Here is a 17,404-nt window from a genome sequence, read left to right as displayed (position 1 = left end):
TGAGCCCCTCCCCCTGAGCCCTCCCCACGCGGCCCTGATGCTCTGTGTCCCTCGGGCCTCAGAGGCTCCCCTTCTGCCTTTGAGCAAATGTCAGCCCTCAGTGCCCGCTGTGCCCGGCTGCCCTGGAGGAGGGGTTCTGTTAGCCCCGTGGGGGCCCTGGCCCTGAGGGGGCCGGGTCCCGCGTCCACTCTCGGGGCGGCTCTCGGCCTTTTGCCAACCCTGTGGCGGGGGCTGTGCCAGGCTCCCGCCCCAGCGTGGCTCACAGGTGCCCATGGGCAGCTCCTTGAAGGGGGCACGTCCCTGGTATGGCCCTGCAGCTGCAGCCCGGTGTGGCCTGTTCTCTGAGGACGCTGGATGGTCAGTGCCACAGGGCGGAGTCCGGCCTCACCCCCTGCCCCTGGCTGCTGGCGCCTGTGTTTGCAGCCAGCCTGAGCGCTCTGATGAGGGTCTGCAGGGCCTCCCGATGGGACCTCCAGGAGCAGCTCGGGGGCTCGGGGCCAGGCTGCCCTCCGGACCTGAGGTCAGCGTGGAGCCCAGGGCCTGGGGAGAAGAGCCTGGCGTCCGAGGAAAAGGTCCCGGCCCCAGGGGGCGACGGCACTCCCAGCTCACCGGGCTATGCCCACGCAGGAACTGGCCCTGCCGGCCTGTGGGCGGCCTGCTCTGCTCGGGGCCTCCTGGCTCGGGAACCTCTCTGGGTCAGAGCAAGGGGGTGGACCCTCCCTGGGCCCTGATACCCGTGCCGTTGACCTCTGACACAGCTGACCCCCCGCTGGGGCCCTGTTCCCTCCAGCTGCCCTTCCCCGCCGTCCCGCCTGGACCCCGTCCGTCCGGAACACTCTGCGTCTGACAGGCCCAGGCCCCCTCACAGCCACCCCGCCCGTCCATCCAGCTCAGCTCGGCGCCCACGTCGCCGGCCTGCCCCCCACGTGGCCTCCTCCCCGGCTTGTCCTCGGTCCTCCCGCCCCCTGGGTCACCTGCCTTTCAGTCTGCCCCCAGCTCCTCCGCCGCCTCCAGGCCCTCAGAGCAGATGAGCTGGACCCCCGGCTGACCACTGTGGTCGCTGCTGCCTCTGCCCGCGTCCTTGCTGGGACCCCGCTTCACCTGGCACAGGCCTGTCAGTTCAGGGCCTGGCCCAGACGGGCTCAGGGGTGCAGGGAACTTGGGGGTATGGCTGTGAGGGGCACAGGGGCGTGGCCGGGGGTGGGGAGCGCCAGGCCGCGGGAGTGTTCACCCTCTGGGCCTGCGGGGGGTCCGGCGGAGCAGCCGTGGGCAGCGCGCCCCGGCCCCCGTGTGCGTCCAGAGGGCGCTGTCCTCCCTGTGGGCCTGCCGTGGCGCCCTCAGGCTGTGGCTCCATCCGCGTCTTCTCCGGGGCCCACACCCACTGCCGCCCTCAGCTGGCGCTGCACCCCGTGTCCTGGTCGCACAGCTGGGAGCCCCCGTCAGCCGTGGGGTGACCTCTGCCCTCTGCCCGGCCTGGGAGCCTCGCTGCTCGTGGCGCTTCCCTGACGCGGGGCTGAGTTGGTCCTGCAGGGTCTGCTTCCTGCACTCAGTGGAGCAGGTTCCTGAGGCTATGTTGGGACAGCTGTTTTTAAGATGATGCTATGGTGAACATCTTTAATCCATTTGGAACTTCTGGGCCAAGGTTTGAGGTCGGGACTGGGTGTTTTCTGCGGACCATCTGTCCACGTTTCATGGCCGTTTAGTGAGTAGCTTTTCCTGGCAGGGGCTTCCCTGGTGGCTCAGCTGATAAAGAATCCGCCTGCAATGGAGGAGACCTGGATTCGATCCCTGGGTCGGGACGATCCCCTAGAGAAGGGAAGGGCTACCCACTCCAGTGTTCTGGCCTGGAGTCGGGCACAACTGAGCGACGTTCACTTCTGCTTTCCCTGCCAGCCTGCAGGCTCCTTAGCGTGTCGCGCCCCGAGCGTGTTTGCACCTCTGTCCCTGTGCCCTCTGGGTCTGGTTCGGGCCGGCGCCGCCCTCCGCGTCCTGCGGCAGTGCTGCTGGGCTCAGTCACTGACCCCTCACCCCTTCTGCTGTGGGCGGAGCGGGGACACCCGTTATCGTCCTGCCTTCCCGGGGACACGTGGCCTCTAGTACATCTGCTCATCCACCTTCATCTTAGTCCCGTGAGTGCAAGGAACTTGGCCGTGACCCATCTCAGGCTCCTCTCTCAGGCGCTGGGACAGACCTCTAGAGGAGGTTGTCCAGTTGCTCAGTCGTGTCCAACTCTTTGGGACCCGATGGACTGCAGCACGCCAGGCTTCCCTGTCTCTCACTATCTCCCAGAGCTGGCTCAAACTCATGTCCATTGAGTCGGTGATGCCATCCAACCATCTCATCCTCCGTCATCCCCTTCTCCTCCTGCCTTCAATCTTTCCCAGCATCAAGGTCTTTTCCAATGAGTCAGTTCTTCGCATCAGGTGGCCAAAGTATTGGAGCTTCAGCTTCAGCATCAGTCCTTCCAGTGAATATTCAGGGTTGATTTCCTTTAGGATGGACTGGTTGGATCTCCTTGCTGTCCAAGGGACTCTCCAGAGTCTTCTCCAGCACCACAGTTCCAAGCGGGTCAAACAAAGGATGCGGGCTGTTTGAAGGCTCCAGATAAACCCCCTGTGGTGCCTTTGGGAATCACAGGCTCAGGCCTCCCGCCCCCTCCCCGTCCGCAGCTCTTCACCTGACAGTTTGAAATGAACTGACTCGCTAGTCTTTGCTCTTTCATTGCAACGCGCCCTCTTCTGAGTCCCGGCTGCCTTGTTCTGTGCCAGGGCTCCAAGCGGATCCTGCGGTCCCACGAGATCGTGCTGCCCCCTAGCGGACAAGTGGAGACCGATCTGGCGCTGACCTTCTCCCTGCAGGTGGGTCCCGCCCTCTCCCTGCGCCCAGCCGCCCCTGCGCCCACGGGGCGGGCTCTCCAAGGCTAGAAACGTGCTTGGGGTGTTAGGTCGAGGTTTTCCTCACATTCCCAAGATGAAGAGAGGGTGGTGAGGCCAAAACTCAGGTGCTCAGGTTTGGTCGTCTCTCCATGTTTAGAAGAGATGCGGGCTTGGAGAGGGGCAGAAGCAGCTGGAATTTCAAATGAAAGGGAACGAGAGAGGGGGAGGGGCTGTCAGTTCAAACCCCTCAGTTCTGGGCTGTACTGCTGGTGGACGTTAGACCGGGACCGCCCCCCGACTGTGTGTGAAACTGGGGGCTCCCGTGGGGGGGGCAGGCCAGCATCCCCCAGGCTCCTCCTCCCCCCACTCCTCTTTGCATAATTAAGACCCAAGTTGTTTCGATGCAGCCCATGCAGTTCTGGCTGAGCACACCTGCTGTATTAGCATCGGTGCCTCCAGACCCCAGAAACGCCTGTCGCCGTGAGCGCATAAGATGGGGCTGAGCTGTGGCCAGTCTGCGCGAGCCCTGCCAGCCTCCACCCACTGCCGCCCGCCCCCAGACCGCCTCACTGCCCGAGCCCCACGCCAGCTTCTGGGTTTTGTGTTGACTTTGCTTTGGGGGCGGTGGTGAGGACAGTCAGGTTTTATTATCATTATTTACTTTATTTATTTGGCCATGCCAAGCGGCTGTGGGATCTTAGGTCGCCAGCCAGGGACTGAACGCAGGCCCTCGGCAGTGAGAGCCGGAGTCCCAACTGCCAGCCCACCAGGGAGCGCCCCGGGAATCAGGTCTGTTGAGCGTAGTTTCCAAAGTGTGCAGTTCCCTGTTTTCAGGTCTGTGGCTCCTTGGGCGTGGACGCAGCTGTGTCACCTCCTTAAAAGCAGCCCGCTTTTAAAGGAGGGTTTTAGTTGTGACCCCTGAGGAAATGTGCACGTCTGCTCTGCGCACACTAGTGCGCCAGTGTGGACAAGCACGCAGTCCCGGGAGCGGGCGTGCTGGGTGGGCACGGCGCCCTGGATTGCCAGGCAGGTGCCCCGCCGAGCAGTTCCCACAGATGCGCGGACCGCTCCCAGGGGCCTGACCCTGCGGCACACGTCTGCCACCAGTGGCCGTTCCTGGTGACCGCGGCCCATGATGACCAGAGGGCAGGGAGCCCCCGGGCTCAGGTGCATGATCCGTGGGTGTCGAGGGGCGTGGCCATCTGTGTCACTGTTGCCCCCCTCCCCCGCAGTACCCCCACTTCCTGAAAAGAGAAGGCAACAAGCTTCAGATCATGCTGCAGCGAAGAAAGAGGTACAAGAACCGAACCATCCTGGGCTACAAGACGCTGGCGGCCGGCTCCATCAACATGGCCGAGGTGAGGGCGGTGGCCTCCTGGCGGGCGGGGCAGGTGGGGGGCGTCCCTGCAGGCACCCTGCCCTCGCTGCCCCCCTAAACCTCCCGCTCAGCAGGAAGGAGGCTGCGCGGGTGGGTGGTGGGCCGGGGGTGCTGCCAACGCCCTTTGTTAACATGGCTTCTTCAGTGACGGTGATAGGAGGCACCGCTTCTCTCAAAAGCCTCATTTTCTTACTCAACTAAAGAGTAGGCCGCCCCAGCTGAGTCCCCGAAATTAAAAAAGAATCTGGTCCCTAAAACTCCAGCATCTAGCTGGATTTGATCAAATGACCCCAAACACAGCTTCTAAAATGCAGAGGCATTTGTTCGCTGGCTTGTCATGACGAGGCCCGTCCGGGTGAACCGCTTTGGCACCTGGGATCCTAGTGGGGCACAGGCCAGTGCCAGGCGGGCTGCAGGCTCTGCTGTCCAGAGAGAGGTCTGCTTGATCCTCTCGTGATCAGAGCGGCCCCAGGGCTTCCCTATCCTGTTGGGCCAAACCCAGGGGGTGTCCGCTCTGTGGCACCGGAGCTCCGGCTCGCACTGGGGGCCTGTCCTCCCTGGTCCCCCAGGGCCTGGGCCTGGTGTTGAGTCCTGAGGCTCGGGCCCCATCTGGGCTGGCCCCTGGGGCTTCACACACTGCCCACTGCCACGACGCTGCTCCTCGACGGCCTGCAGTGCTCGGGGGCTGGGCCTGGCACTGACCTCCCCGCTTGGTGTAGCAGGCCCCCTCGTGGCCCGTCCACTGGTTCCGTGTCCTCTTGTCCCCCTCCCCTGCCCCCCATGCATGCCGGGCTGACCGCGGCCCCTCTGGTCGCTGCCGAGAGGAAGGCCCAGTGGACCCCCGTGTGTGCCCCTGGCATGGGCCGGCAGGGTCTCCAGAGCCGCGCCCCCCGCAGGTGTTGCAGCAGCCCGCGGAGGGTGGACAGGTGCTGAGCCTCTGCAGCAACATCAAGGAGGCCACGGTCAAGGTGGCCGAGATCTGGATCTTCTCGCTGTCCAGCCAGCCCATCGATCACGAGGACAGCGCCATGCAGGCCGGCCCCAAGGCCAAGTCCACCGGTGAGTGCCGCCTCGGGCTGCCTCTCTGCCGTGGACGCCACCTCCCGGCCACCGGGCTGCGAGCATGAGGAGCTGGGGAGGGGACGCGAGGGTCTGCAGGCAGCCCTCGGGCGGTGGGCGTCCCAGCCCCCCCCCACACTGGGACCCAGCCAGTGAGCGAGTCGCGGGAAGCCGGAGTGCCTTCTCGGGTCTGGCGCCATCCTCGGCTGTTTCTTCTATCACAGCTGGGGTCACTGTTTCCCCTGAGGTGGGGGTGGGCAGGCAGGGACCAGTCCAGCAGAAGATCCAGGACCCTGTGGTGTGCAGGAAGGGCCAGACCACGGTGGGGGGGCACGTGGGGGTGAGCCCTGTGATGGGCAGGAAGAGCACGGTGTGGGGAGCACATGGAGGTGAGCCCTGTGATGGGCAGGAACGCGCAGCCCCTCCCCCAACCGAGCCCCTGCCGCGCCGGCTGTGGGGGCCGTGTCCTCGCAGCTCCCTGCACACTGGGGGTCAGAATCTCAGGGTGCCCCCCGCTCTGTGTGCTCATTCCGCAGAGAACTACTCGGAGGAGGAGTACGAGAGCTTCTCCTCTGAGCAGGAAGCCAGTGACGATGCCGTGCAGGGGCAGGTAGGGGCTGAGGGGGTAACGGGGGTTCCGGGGGGGCCGGTAGGGGCTGAGGGGGTGACGGGGTTTCCGGGGGGGCAGGTAGGGGGCTGAGGGGGTGACGGGGTTTCCGGGGGGGCAGGTAGGGGGCTGAGGGGGTGACGGGGTTTCCGGGGGGGCAGATGGGGGCTGAGGGGGTGACGGGGTTTCCGGGGGGGCAGGTAGGGGGCTGAGGGGGTGACGGGGTTTTCGGGGGGGCAGATGGGGGCTGAGGGGGTGACGGGGTTTCCGGGGGGGCAGGTAGGGGGCTGAGGGGGTGACGGGGTTTCCGGGGGGGCAGATAGGGGCTGAGAGGGTGACGGGGTTTCCGGGGGGCCGGTAGGGGCTGAGGGGGTGACGGGGTTTCCGGGGGGGCAGGTAGGGGCTGAGAGGGTGACGGGGTTTCCGGGGGGGCAGGTAGGGGCTGAGAGGGTGACGGGGTTTCCGGGGGGGCAGGTAGGGGCTGAGAGGGTGACGGGGTTTCCGGGGGGGCAGGTAGGGGCTGAGGGGGTGACGGGGTTTCCGGGGGGGCAGGTAGGGGCTGAGGGGGTGACGGGGATTCCGGGGGGGCAGGTAGGGGGCTGAGGGGGTGACGGGGTTTCCGGGGGGGCAGGTAGGGGGCTGAGGGGGTGACGGGGTTTCCGGGGGGGCAGGTAGGGGCTGAGGGGGTGACGGGGTTTCCGGGGGGGCAGGTAGGGGGCTGAGGGGGTGACGGGGTTTCCGGGGGGGCAAATAGGGGCTGAGAGGGTGACGGGGTTTCCGGGGGGGCAGATAGGGGCTGAGGGGGTGACGGGGTTTCCGGGGGGGCCGGTAGGGGCTGAGGGGGTGACGGGGGTTCCGGGGGGGCAGGTAGGGGCTGAGGGGGTGACGGGGTTTCCGGGGGGGCAGATAGGGGCTGAGGGGGTGACGGGGTTTCCGGGGGGGCAGATAGGGGCTGAGGGGGTGACGGGGTTTCCGGGGGGCCGGTAGGGGCTGAGGGGGTGACGGGGGTTCCGGGGGGGCAGGTAGGGGCTGAGGGGGTGACGGGGTTTTCGGGGGGGCAGGTAGGGGCTGAGGGGGTAGCGGGGGCGGGCAGGGGAGTGTAACCAGGGGGTGCTGCGGGTAGTAGGGAGTTGGCGGTGGGTAACCAGGGCCGGGGTCACTGGAGCCACGTGGGGCCCCTGAGGGGACGCCAGGACCCCCCTAGAGCCACCACAAGGGTACCCTGGAGCCTGGGCGCCGCCAGCAGGTGCTCTGCCGCCCGGAGTCAGCGTGGGGAGGGTCCCCGGGCCCCGCGTGGGGCTCAGGCGTGCGTGTCTCTGCAGGATTTGGACGAGGACGACTTTGATGTGGGGAAGCCCAAGAAGCAGCGGCGATCGATAGTAAGAACGACGTCCATGACCAGGGTCGGTGGAGACTGGTTTTACTAACCTGGGGGAGCGGGGGGTGGGGCCTGGGGCGGGGCCTGCGGGGGTGGGCAGGGTGTGGGGCGGCCTGTCAGATCGCATGCTGCCGGCTCTGCGGCTTCTCCTGAGGTCCAGCCTCTTCCCCGCAAACAGCGTGAAGGTGGGCAGCCCCAGGCCATGGCCACGCCTTGGGAGAAGGGCCTCTAGGGCATCAGCGTGCCAACCCCAGGCTGCGGCCACAGGGCCGGAGGCAGCGGGCAAGGCCACGCCCGAGGAGAGCCCAGCCGGCCGCCTGCCGCTTGGGCCGGACACGCCCAGTGTGAGGCCGACCCCGTCTCTGCTCTGGGCAGGCAGGCCCGGGGCTTGGAAGGGCTGCAGGCCCCTCCTCCAGAAGGGAGGTCGCGGCGGAGCGGAGGCCCGTCCCTGAGCGTCCACCCTGGTGCCCACGCTCCCAGGCGAGCTCCCAGTGGCAGCTGCTCTGAGTGCCGGGCCGCAGCCCCAGGCTAGGCCAGCGTGGAGGGTGGCCGGGAAGCCCCAACGCTGACACCCAGCCCCAGAGCCCGGCATCCCCGGCCATGCCGGGAGGCCACGGGCTGGTACCCGAACTCCCGGTGAACCAACTGTTCTGGATCACAGTGCGTCCGGAACTGTTGGGACAGCATCCGTGTGAGCCTCGGGTCCAGGACCCGACGCCTGGCTTCTGTAGAGGGAGCCGGTGCCACCTCCTGTAGGGTGGGCCCTCGGAGTTGAGCCCTGTGGCCACGGCTGCACTGGGAGCAGACGGCCGCCCGCACCCTGGCCACCACCGTGGTCCCCCGGAGGGAGGGCGGGGCCTCACGCATGGAGGCTTCCGGACAGAAGGAAGAGCCGTAGATGCCCCTCTGTCCCTGCGTTTGGCCCCTGACCACCAGCCAATCTGTGGGCCCTTTTCCAATCTGAGCACAAGTGTGGTTTCATGCTTTGAAAACGCCTGCCGTTGCTGAAGTGTGGGCGGCTGTGCTGGAGGTCACAGGTCTCCGCTGTCTGAGCCGCACCCGCCTGCTGTCCCTGGGGAGCAGTCCCATGTGCTCTGACCGCGCCCCGCTTGTCTTGCAGCAACAAAACTTCAAGCAGAAAGTGGTGGCCCTGCTGCGGAGGTTTAAAGTCTCTGACGAGGTGAGGGGGCGGCCCCAGAAAGCCCGGGGCCCTGGTGGGAGGAGGGCCTGGAGGCCAGCTCTGGGCGGGTCTCCGGACGGTGCTGTCTTCGTCCAGGAGTGTGGATGGTGGCGCCCACCCTCAGGGACACTCATGGGGTGGGCAGAGGCGCAGGCAATGCCCACGGTGTTTCCTGAACGACAGATCGCTGGACAGACCTGGAAGAAAGCGGGATGTCGTCTTTGGAGGGTGTGACCACGGGCTTTTGTGTCTTGTGGTTTTTTTTTTTAAGTCAGCTTTATTTTTTAGGGCAGTTTTAGGTTCACAGCAAAACAGTACAGTTTCCATGTACCCTGTCACCACACACACAGGCTCCCCGACTATCAACAAACCGTGTGCTTTAAAATTTCTTCTTTTTGCTTTTTTCTAATCTCCAAATGATGAGTTTGTATAACTTTGAGAACCAGAAAAAAAATGCCTTGCTTTTCTTTAAATGTGATCAGAGGACAGTTCATCCCCAGGCTCTGGACCTACCCAGGGCGTAGGGCATGTAAGTGTCTGAGCCCCAAGGCCTTGTCATCACATGGGTCCCAACAGTGAGAGGTTGCTGCTGGGCTGTGAACGATGCCGGCAGTCTTGGCCTCCGGAGGACAGGAATTCAATCCGGGGCCAGTGACGAGGCTTGATCTCTCAGAGCTTCTGTGTGATAAAGGTTTATTAAAGTATAAAAGAGAGAGAGACAGCTTCTGACATAGACATCAGAAGGGGGCAGAAAGAGGGCCCCCCACTAGTCTTTAGGAATAAGTTATATGCCTATCAGGAGGCTGTTAATCAGAGAAAGGAAATGTCTTAAAACTCAGAGACTGGCACCAGGCCCCTTGCCCATAACATGCATTTCACGATAACGTTGGCACGAGGTGAGTCATCCCAGGCCATAAACGATGGACATGAATCTTGAAGAAAGGCAGGTTTCCAAGCAGATACATGGGTTGGTTAACAGAGCTTAAGAGAACGTTTGCGTGGGTAAAACATGCTGGTTTGTCAAGTCTGTTCTGACTCTTAGGCGGAACCGACTGGAAGACAGACAGAACCTAGAGTAAATACATAGTTCATTAACACAGCTTAAGAAAAACGTTTCTTTAAGAAAAATGCATTAGTTAGCTCAAGGCCTGAGAAAAGTTCAGGTGTTGTCATGGCAACACAGAATTTTAAAAGAAACCTTTTAAATTTGTACAGAGAAGGAAAAAAATCTGACGCTTGTAGTTTGTTTCCTCCTGCTGCTTAAAAGAGAGAAAAAGTGTCTGACACTTGCAGCCTGTTTCCTCCATTTGGAGACCCCCTGGCCTTCCTGCCTGTCACCCTCCCCATGGCACGCGTGACATGAGCGTGTGACGTGAGCTGTGCTGCCTGGAAGCAGCGGCCTTGTGTCCACACGCAGGGCGGGCGCCGTCCCCTTGCAGCAGCTCCTTACTGTGAGCTGCTCAGAACGGGGCTGCTCAGTCGCGGTCCTCCCCACACTGGCCTCCAGGTTCACACTATTCCTAGCAGATCTCCAGCTACCCTTTTGCAGAAACCAACCACCTAGTGCTGAAACTTACACATAAATGCAAGGGACCCAGAATCAACAAGCCAGCCGTGAGGAAGAACAGACTTGGAGGACTCACACTGTCTGTCTTCAGAACTTAGCAAAAGCTACCATCCTTAGTGGATCAATGAAGTGAGGTTAAATCGTTCTATTAATGGTCAGTTGATTTCCAAGCAGACCTTTCAGTGGGGGGGAAAGTAGCCTTTTCAGCAAGTAGTGCTGGAACAGTGGGATGTCTGGGCACAGAAGAATCCCCTTCTCACGGTGCACAAAAAAATTAACTCCAAGTGAGTCAAAGGCCTAAATGTATGGGCTAAAACTACAGACCTCTTAGAAGAAAACAGGAGTATTTGTGACCTTGGATCAGGCAGTGGTTTTTCAGATATGACACCAAAACCACGAGCAAACAAAAAAATCGGTAAGTTGGACTCCATCAAAATTTAAAGCTCTGTGCTCCAAACAGTGCCATCAAGAAAATGAAACAGCAGCTCACGGGATAAAATATTTTACAAGTCATATATCTGATAAGAGACCTGTATCCAGAGCATATAAAGAGCACTTATTACTCAGAACAACACAATGAAAAACTTGTCCGCTTTTAAAAACTGGGCAAAGGATCTGACGAGGTACTCCTCCAAAGAAGAAATACAAACAAGCCAATAAGCGCGTGAAGAGATGCTTGGCCTCGCTAGTCATTGGGGAGCGCAGATCAGAGCCGTAGACACCTCTCGACAGCCGCTGAGCTGGCCGTTCCCAGGGACACAGCGGGTACTTGCTGATGTGACAGTCAGGAGCCTCGTGTGCTGGGGGCATCTGTAGTGCCAGCACTTTGGAAAAGAGGCTGAGAGGGCAGACACCCCCGCCAGGCACGCAGCAGTGCCCTGTGCTTCCCCGTGAGGAGGAGACAGGTCCACACAGGCCGATGGAGTTACGGGAGCTTCCCTGTAGCGACAGATCCTCGGAGCATCCCCCGTCCCCGCCGGCCGACGGCAGACACGCTGTGACCCGTCGTGAAGACCCACTAGCAAGGAGGTGCCAGCTGTGGGCACGTGCGCACACACACACTCACACACTGTTACGCTAAGGAGGGGAGACTACGTGCCAAGCGATTCCAGGGCGTGCGCCCTCCTGGGAACGCCCAGTGCACGGGCCTGGGGGACTGTCGGGGGCAGGGGCGCCCGGGGAGGGCAGCCTCTTGCGTCCGGACCCTGGTGGTACCACAGCACAGCTTGTCCTGTCCGAGCGCTGCCCGGTGCTCTAAAGGCTGTGCTGGCGGTTCAAGCTTCCCAGGCTGGGGAGGAGAGCTGGGCCAAGTGCCCGGGTGGCCAGAGGCCTCGGTGGACGCCCAGGGCCCGCAGTGACTGGCTGGAGGAAGGGTGCTGGGTGGCCGAGCAGTCTCCTCCCGTCTGTCCCGCAGCCTCACACCTCTGGCCTCACGTAGGTCCTGGACTCGGAGCAGGACCCCGCAGAGCATGTCCCCGAGGTCGAGGAAGACCTGGACCTTCTGTACGACACGCTGGACATGGAGAACCCCAGCGACAGCGGCCCCGACATGGAGGACGACGACAGTGTCCTCAGCACCCCCAAGCCAAAGCTCAGGTGGGTCCAGCCACGCCAGTATCCCGGACACGGGCACAGCCGCCTGCCTTCAAAGCCGGTGGTCGGCAGGGGTGAGCCCGTGAGAAGGTCCATCGGGTGGTCATCAGGGCCAGAAGGGAAGGCAGTGTGCGGGGCAGCAGGCCCTCTGGGGTGTGGGCTCTGGGGAGCGGGTGGACAGGATGCACAGACCCCAAGGGGGCCCTGGGTCTGTGGGGCTTCCAGAGGTGGGGAGTGGTGAAGGGAGAGTCCAGTCTGGAGTCGGCCGGGGTCACCCCCTCAGGAGGCCATGTCTGGGAAGGAGGGGTGGGTGGGACGTGGACCTGGGAGGGACCAATGGGTGCCTCGGGGCTGTCCATCCTGTGGGGAGCCGGGGGTCTCTGGGGGGCCCCCAGGGGCAGGGGTGCGGCACTGATGGCAGCGGCCCCCAGGGGGAGGTGGGGGGCTGCGTCCTGGCCTGGGGCAAGGGGAGCATGCAGGTCTGAGTCCAGGAGCCCAAGTCAGAGGCAGGAAGATGTGTGGACTGACTGATCTTTAGACGTTAAACGAGCCCAAGTCAGAGCCTGGGGAGCATCCAGGAGGGGCTAGCGCGTCGTCAGCTGCCCCCCGCAGCCTCGCAGACCCCCTACGGCGGGACCCCCACACGGTGGGACCCCACCATGGCGGGAACCCCACCATGGCAGACCCCCCCAAGGCAGACTTCCCCCCCATGGCGGAACCCCACCATGGTGGACCCCCCCACAGCAGAACCCCACCATGGCGGGAACCCCGCCATGGCAAACCCCTCCAAGGCAGACTTCCCCCCACAGTGGAACCCCACCATGGCGGACCCCCCCAAGGCAGACTTCCCCCCACGGCGGAACCCCACCATGGCAGACCCCTCCCCCAAGGCAGACTTCCCCCCACGGCAGAACCCCACCATTGCGGACTCCCCCACGGTGGAACCCCACCATGGCAGCCCCCCCCCCCGGCAGGCCCGAGTCCTGAGCAGCGACCACTGACTCGGCCCCCAGTCTCCTCCTAGAGGGGTGACTGCAGGCTCAGGTCAGGGGTCCCGCTTCCCTTCTGCCCACGCCCCCTCCACTTTAAAGCCCAGCACGGTCGGCCCGCTGACCCCTGTCTGCCTTCAGGTGGGGAAGGTCTCTGCTTCTGTCAGCCACCATGGTTACCTCTGCTGCCCGGCTGACCCAGGCTGTCCCCACTGGAAGGTGTGCCGCAGGGCGAGCCCCCGGCCAGCCCCCGTCCCAGTCCTGGGGCAGAGGTGTGGCATCTTGGGCCTCATCCCGCTGCCACGCACTACGGTCCAGACTCACATTTCCACGCCCCTGTGGCTTCATCACCAGACGCTGCAGGGGTCCCGCCCCTCGTTAACTTGACTTTCAGTTCCTGCAGTCTGGCCCGGGGGGCCCAGGTCCCCCACCCATCAGGCCTCCAGGTGCCAGGTGCAGCTGTCTCGTGTGCCCCTGGCCACCCCCAGGGTCGGGGGCTTCGGGGCACAGGTCTGCTGGGCGGCTCTCAGGCCCATGGTGTCTTCACCTGTGCTGCGGTTCTCGAGGCGGGGCTTGCTCTGCGCTTGACCCTGATGGGCCCGATGGGGGGCGCCGGAGGACACCACACTCTTTGTCCTCACCTCCCAGGCCATACTTCGAAGGCCTGTCCCACTCCAGCTCGCAGACAGAGATCGGGAGCATCCACAGTGCCCGCAGCCAGAGGGAGCCTCCCAGCCCGGTGAGCAGCCCCCACTGGGGTCCTCGGGTGGGCAGGGGGCACCCTGATCCTCCCATCTGAGTCACTGGAGGCTCTGACAAGCCCAAGGCTCAGTGCCTCCTGGTTTCCGGTGTGATGTGAGTACCGTGCCCAGTGACTGCTGTGGGGGTGGCCCTGAGCCCACGGTCCAGGAAATGCTGGCCAGTCTCCCCAGGCTGTCTCCAAGCCCAGAACCCCCTGCTCAGAGATGAGCCAGCCTGGGCACCATTGCCAAACACCTCCTGATTCCCTCACGTCTCATCCACACAGGCTGACGTGCCCGAGAAGACGCGGGTCCTCGGAGGCAAGCAGCCCAGTGACAGCGTGTCCGATTCGGTGGCCCACGTAAGCAGGCATAGGGCCACCTTCACGGAGCCCACTTACGTGTTGCCTTTCAGGGTCTGACCAGTGACCAGGGGGTCCTTTTGCTCCCACCATCCAGAACCTGTGCACAGAGACATGATGAGGGCCCCCTGGACTCACCCCACCCCAGGGGGGGCAGCCAGGGCCCCTGGATTCACCCCATCCCCAGGGGATGGTCAGGGCCCCCTGGACTCTCCCCACCCCAGGGTGGGCAGGAAGGGCTCCTGGAGTCACCCCACCCCCAGGGGAGGGTGAAGGCCCCTGAAGTCACCCTAACAACAAGGGGCAGTCAGGGTCCCCCTGGATTCACCCCACCCTGGGGGGACAGTTAGGGCCCCTGGATTCACCCTGCCCCAGCGGGACGGTCAGGGTCCCCCTGGACTCACCCCACCCCAGGCGATGGTCAGGGCCCCTGGATTCACCCCACCCCCAGGGGATGGCCAGGGTCCCTGGACTAACGCCACCCCAGGAGGGGCAGTTAGGGCCACTGGAGTTATCCTAATCCCAAGGGGCAGTCGGGGTCCCCTGGATTCACCCTTCCCCAAGGGATGGTCAGGGCCCCTGGAGTCACCCTAACCCCAAGGGGCAGTCAGGGTCCCCCTGGATTCACCCTTCCCCAGGGGATGGTCAGGGCCCCTGGATTCACCCTAACCCCAAGGGGCAGTCAGGGTCCCCCTGGATTCACCCTTCCCCAGGGGATGGTCAGGGCCCCTGGAGTCACCCTGCCCCAGGGGGATGGTCATGGTCCCCCTGAAGTCACCCTGCCCCGGGGGGACAGTCAGAGTCCCCCCACTTCCCTGCCAGGCACAGACCACCACGGCTGCTTCCTGCTGCTTGTGCAGGTTCTCAAGGAAGGGCGGGGCGGGGGTGGTGCGGGTCTCCCCATGGCAGGCAGGACTGGGAGTCTTGTGGTTGGAGGTGGAGGTCAGCTGGCTTCCCAGGGCAGCATGTGGCCATGTCCATGTGCAGGGAGTCACCAGCCCAGGAGAGGCCTGAGCGCCCTCACCCAAACCAAGGCCCCTCAGGCACAGGAGGAGGCCCCACGGGCGTGCGTTCCCCACGGCTCCATCCTCTGCCCGCAGAGCACGCCAGCCCCTGGGGAGCAACCAGCACCGCCCGAGGAAAGCCCCGAGGTGGAGACCTCTGCCCTGGACCTGTTCACCGAGAAGCTGCCACCCAGTGGGCGGATCACCAAGACAGAGTCCTTGGTCATTCCCTCCACCAGGTGACCGGCCGCCCCAGGGAGGCCGTGGCCCAGGCAGTGCCTCCGTGGGCCCGCGTGGAGCACGTGTGGGCTCCCCGTGGGGGCCCTGTCTGGCTGGATGAGCATCACTTGGGGGGCCCACCTTGGCCCCTCACTCACCCCTATCTGCAGCCGGCTGCCTGCTCCAAGGGCAGGGAAGGCCCATCCTCATCCCCCTTTCCTGGACCCAGTGGCGCTGTCCAGGCTAGGGCAGGCTTGTGCTCAGTGCCCGTAATTCCACGATGCCTGGTGCCAGAGCGGGTGGGGTGTGCCCACTGGGCACGGCCGTGCAGCTGAGCAGAGCGGCCCTCACGCAGCACGCAGTCCAGTGCAGGGCCTCTGCAGGCCGGGGCCATGTGATCGTGGGAGCAGCCTCAAAACGGCGGGGCTGGGTGCCTCCTGGCAGAGGACGAGCCCTCTGGGTCCCCCAGGCACCCTCCCCCCACCCACGGTCAGACCCTCGGCTGGGCTGCACCTTTCTGAACACTGGCCCCGGCCCTCTGAGCCGTCTGTGTGGTCCCCCCACCGAGGTTGGCCCTGGGCCCACCGCTGCCTCAGGGCCTCAGACCCCACCCCGCAGCTCACTGTGCCCGCGGAGGGCCCCTCCACCCTCTCCCAGCGTCTGGCTCCCGTGGGGCGGACACTCACCCTGTGGTCAGCCCTCACCGCCTCCCACGCGCGCCACCTCCCTGTGCACGTCGCCTCCCAGGAATGCGAAGGGAGGCGACGTGCACAGGGCCTTTGGGACCGAACCTCCCAACCCAGGCCTCACCCGACGGGAGCCAGTCGACAGGCTGTCAGCTGCTGGCCTCCGTGAGGCCTTGGCTTTGTGTTTCTGGGACAGGAATCTTCCAGGAGCAGGGCTCTGGTGCTGGCACTAGCTGGGGGCGCACAGGGGCCAGTGTCAGGCCTGGGAGGGGCACCCTGAGCTCCGGGACACGGGCACTGCCTGCACCAGGCTCATCTGGGGGAGGGGCTGGGGTCTCCGTCCTCATGGCTGGTGGCCCAGCTGCCGTCAGCCATCCCCAGCCGTCTCACCGCAGAGCGGCAGGGTCCCCAGGGCAGTGAGTGCCCGCGGCTGCCCCACAGGTCCGAGGGGAAGCAGGCGGGCCGCCGGGGCCGGAGCACGTCCCTGAAGGAGCGGCAGCCAGCGCGCCCGCAGAACGAGCGTGCCAACAGCCTGGACAACGAGCGCTGCCCCGACACGCGGAGCCAGCTGCAGGTGCCTGTGGGCAGGGGGCGCGGGGGCTCCCAGCCCTGGGTGGGGACGCGGCAGCCCTGGGGGGAGGGCCGGACCAGACAGCCCCTGCTCCTGCCGCCCGGGGGCTGCCGCCCTGGGGCCTCTGTCCACGCGGAGGCTGCATGTTTGCGTGCACCCGGGGTTGGGCTTTCCCGCCTGCTTCCAGGTGGCTGCTGCGGGTCAGCTGGGCAGGCGAGGAGGGGCTGGGCACAGCTCGCCCTCAGCGCAGCTGCAGACGAGCCCCGTCTCTCCAGATCCCCAGGAAGACTGTGTACGACCAGTTAAACCATATCCTCATCTCCGACGACCAACTCCCGGAAAACATCATTCTCGTGAACACCTCGGACTGGCAGGGGCAGGTGGGGAGGGGCCGGGCGGCCCCAGGCAGGGTGAGGTGGCGGGGGAGCGGTGTGTCCTCTCTGGGGCCCTGGCCAGCCCTGCCCGCGTGGAACCGAGCGGGGTGCGTGGCCAAGGCTCACCCCTACCCCCCACCCCCCAGTTCCTCTCGGACGTGCTGCAGCGGCACACGCTCCCCGTGGTCTGCACCTGCTCCGCGGCCGACGTCCAGGCGGCCTTCAGCACCATCGTGTCTCGGATTCAGAGATAGTGAGTCCCGGGCGTGGGGGTCTCTGCTCCGCAGCGTCTCCGGATGGAGTGGGGGCCTATGTCGGGGGCGCCCACGGGCCGCCCTCCTGAGGTTCTGCTCCTTGCCTGCCCGCAGCTGCAACTGCAATTCGCAGCCGCCGACGCCCGTGAAGATCGCGGTGGCGGGCGCGCAGCACTACCTCAGCGCCGTGCTGCGGCTCTTCGTGGAGCAGCTGTCGCACAAGACCCCCGACTGGCTCGGCTACATGCGCTTCCTCGTCATCCCGCTGGGTGAGGGGGTCCCCCCGCCCTGGGGCCGCCCCCGGGGCCGCGCGGCCGCCCAGGGGCTCCGGGCGGGGGCGGGGACATCGGGCAACTGGGGTCTCCTGTCAGCAGGGCCCGGCGGGGGCTTGCTTATTTATTAACCTTTCAAAGTCCTCAAGACCAAAACCCCCTTTTTGGCTTGCCTGAATTGTCACACACATGTCTCTGTCTGCGCTGGAAGGGGCAGAGTCCTCAGGGAGAACCCGGGGGCGGAGAAGCGGGGCTGCGGGCGGGGCCGCGCCTGAAGCCTCCCCTCGGCCCCCAG

The 17,404-nt window shown here is 64.7% G+C and overlaps 1 protein-coding gene across 22 annotated transcripts in view; it reads left to right on the top strand.

The window, feature by feature from the left end:
• The window catches only part of PACS2 (phosphofurin acidic cluster sorting protein 2), a 63,267-nt gene that overhangs the window by 34,358 nt on the left and 11,505 nt on the right, over positions 1–17,404 (top strand). For 11 of the 22 annotated variants that reach the window (XR_014071578.1, XR_014071576.1, XR_014071579.1 and 8 more), the window contains 14 exons: positions 2,769–2,858; positions 4,109–4,234; positions 5,151–5,313; positions 5,850–5,923; positions 7,243–7,323; positions 8,419–8,478; positions 11,484–11,641; positions 13,276–13,366; positions 13,655–13,729; positions 14,830–14,972; positions 16,080–16,212; positions 16,485–16,589; positions 16,730–16,836; positions 16,952–17,106. Coding sequence is in view for 13 of the 22 variants with exons in the window: in XM_081551168.1 (XP_081407294.1) it covers positions 2,769–2,858; positions 4,109–4,234; positions 5,151–5,313; positions 5,850–5,923; positions 7,243–7,323; positions 8,419–8,478; positions 11,484–11,641; positions 13,276–13,366; positions 13,655–13,729; positions 14,830–14,972; positions 16,080–16,212; positions 16,485–16,589; positions 16,730–16,836; positions 16,952–17,106 (1,561 nt within the window). In the remaining 9 variants the exon portion in view is untranslated. Of the gene's footprint in view, positions 1–2,768; positions 2,859–4,108; positions 4,235–5,150; positions 5,314–5,849; positions 5,924–7,242; positions 7,324–8,418; positions 8,479–11,483; positions 11,642–13,275; positions 13,367–13,654; positions 13,730–14,829; positions 14,973–16,079; positions 16,215–16,465; positions 16,590–16,729; positions 16,837–16,951; positions 17,107–17,404 lie in introns of all 22 variants that reach the window. The other 11 variants (XR_014071581.1, XR_014071577.1, XR_014071585.1 and 8 more) reach the window with 4 other exon arrangements.

The sequence above is a fragment of the Giraffa tippelskirchi genome, chromosome 12, assembly GCF_054371585.1.
Source record: "Giraffa tippelskirchi isolate mGirTip1 chromosome 12, T2T-mGirTip1v1.2.pri, whole genome shotgun sequence".
Lineage (NCBI taxonomy): Eukaryota > Metazoa > Chordata > Mammalia > Artiodactyla > Giraffidae > Giraffa > Giraffa tippelskirchi.
Note: the sequence above shows the minus strand (reverse complement) of the source record. Positions and strands in the feature narration are given on the sequence as shown.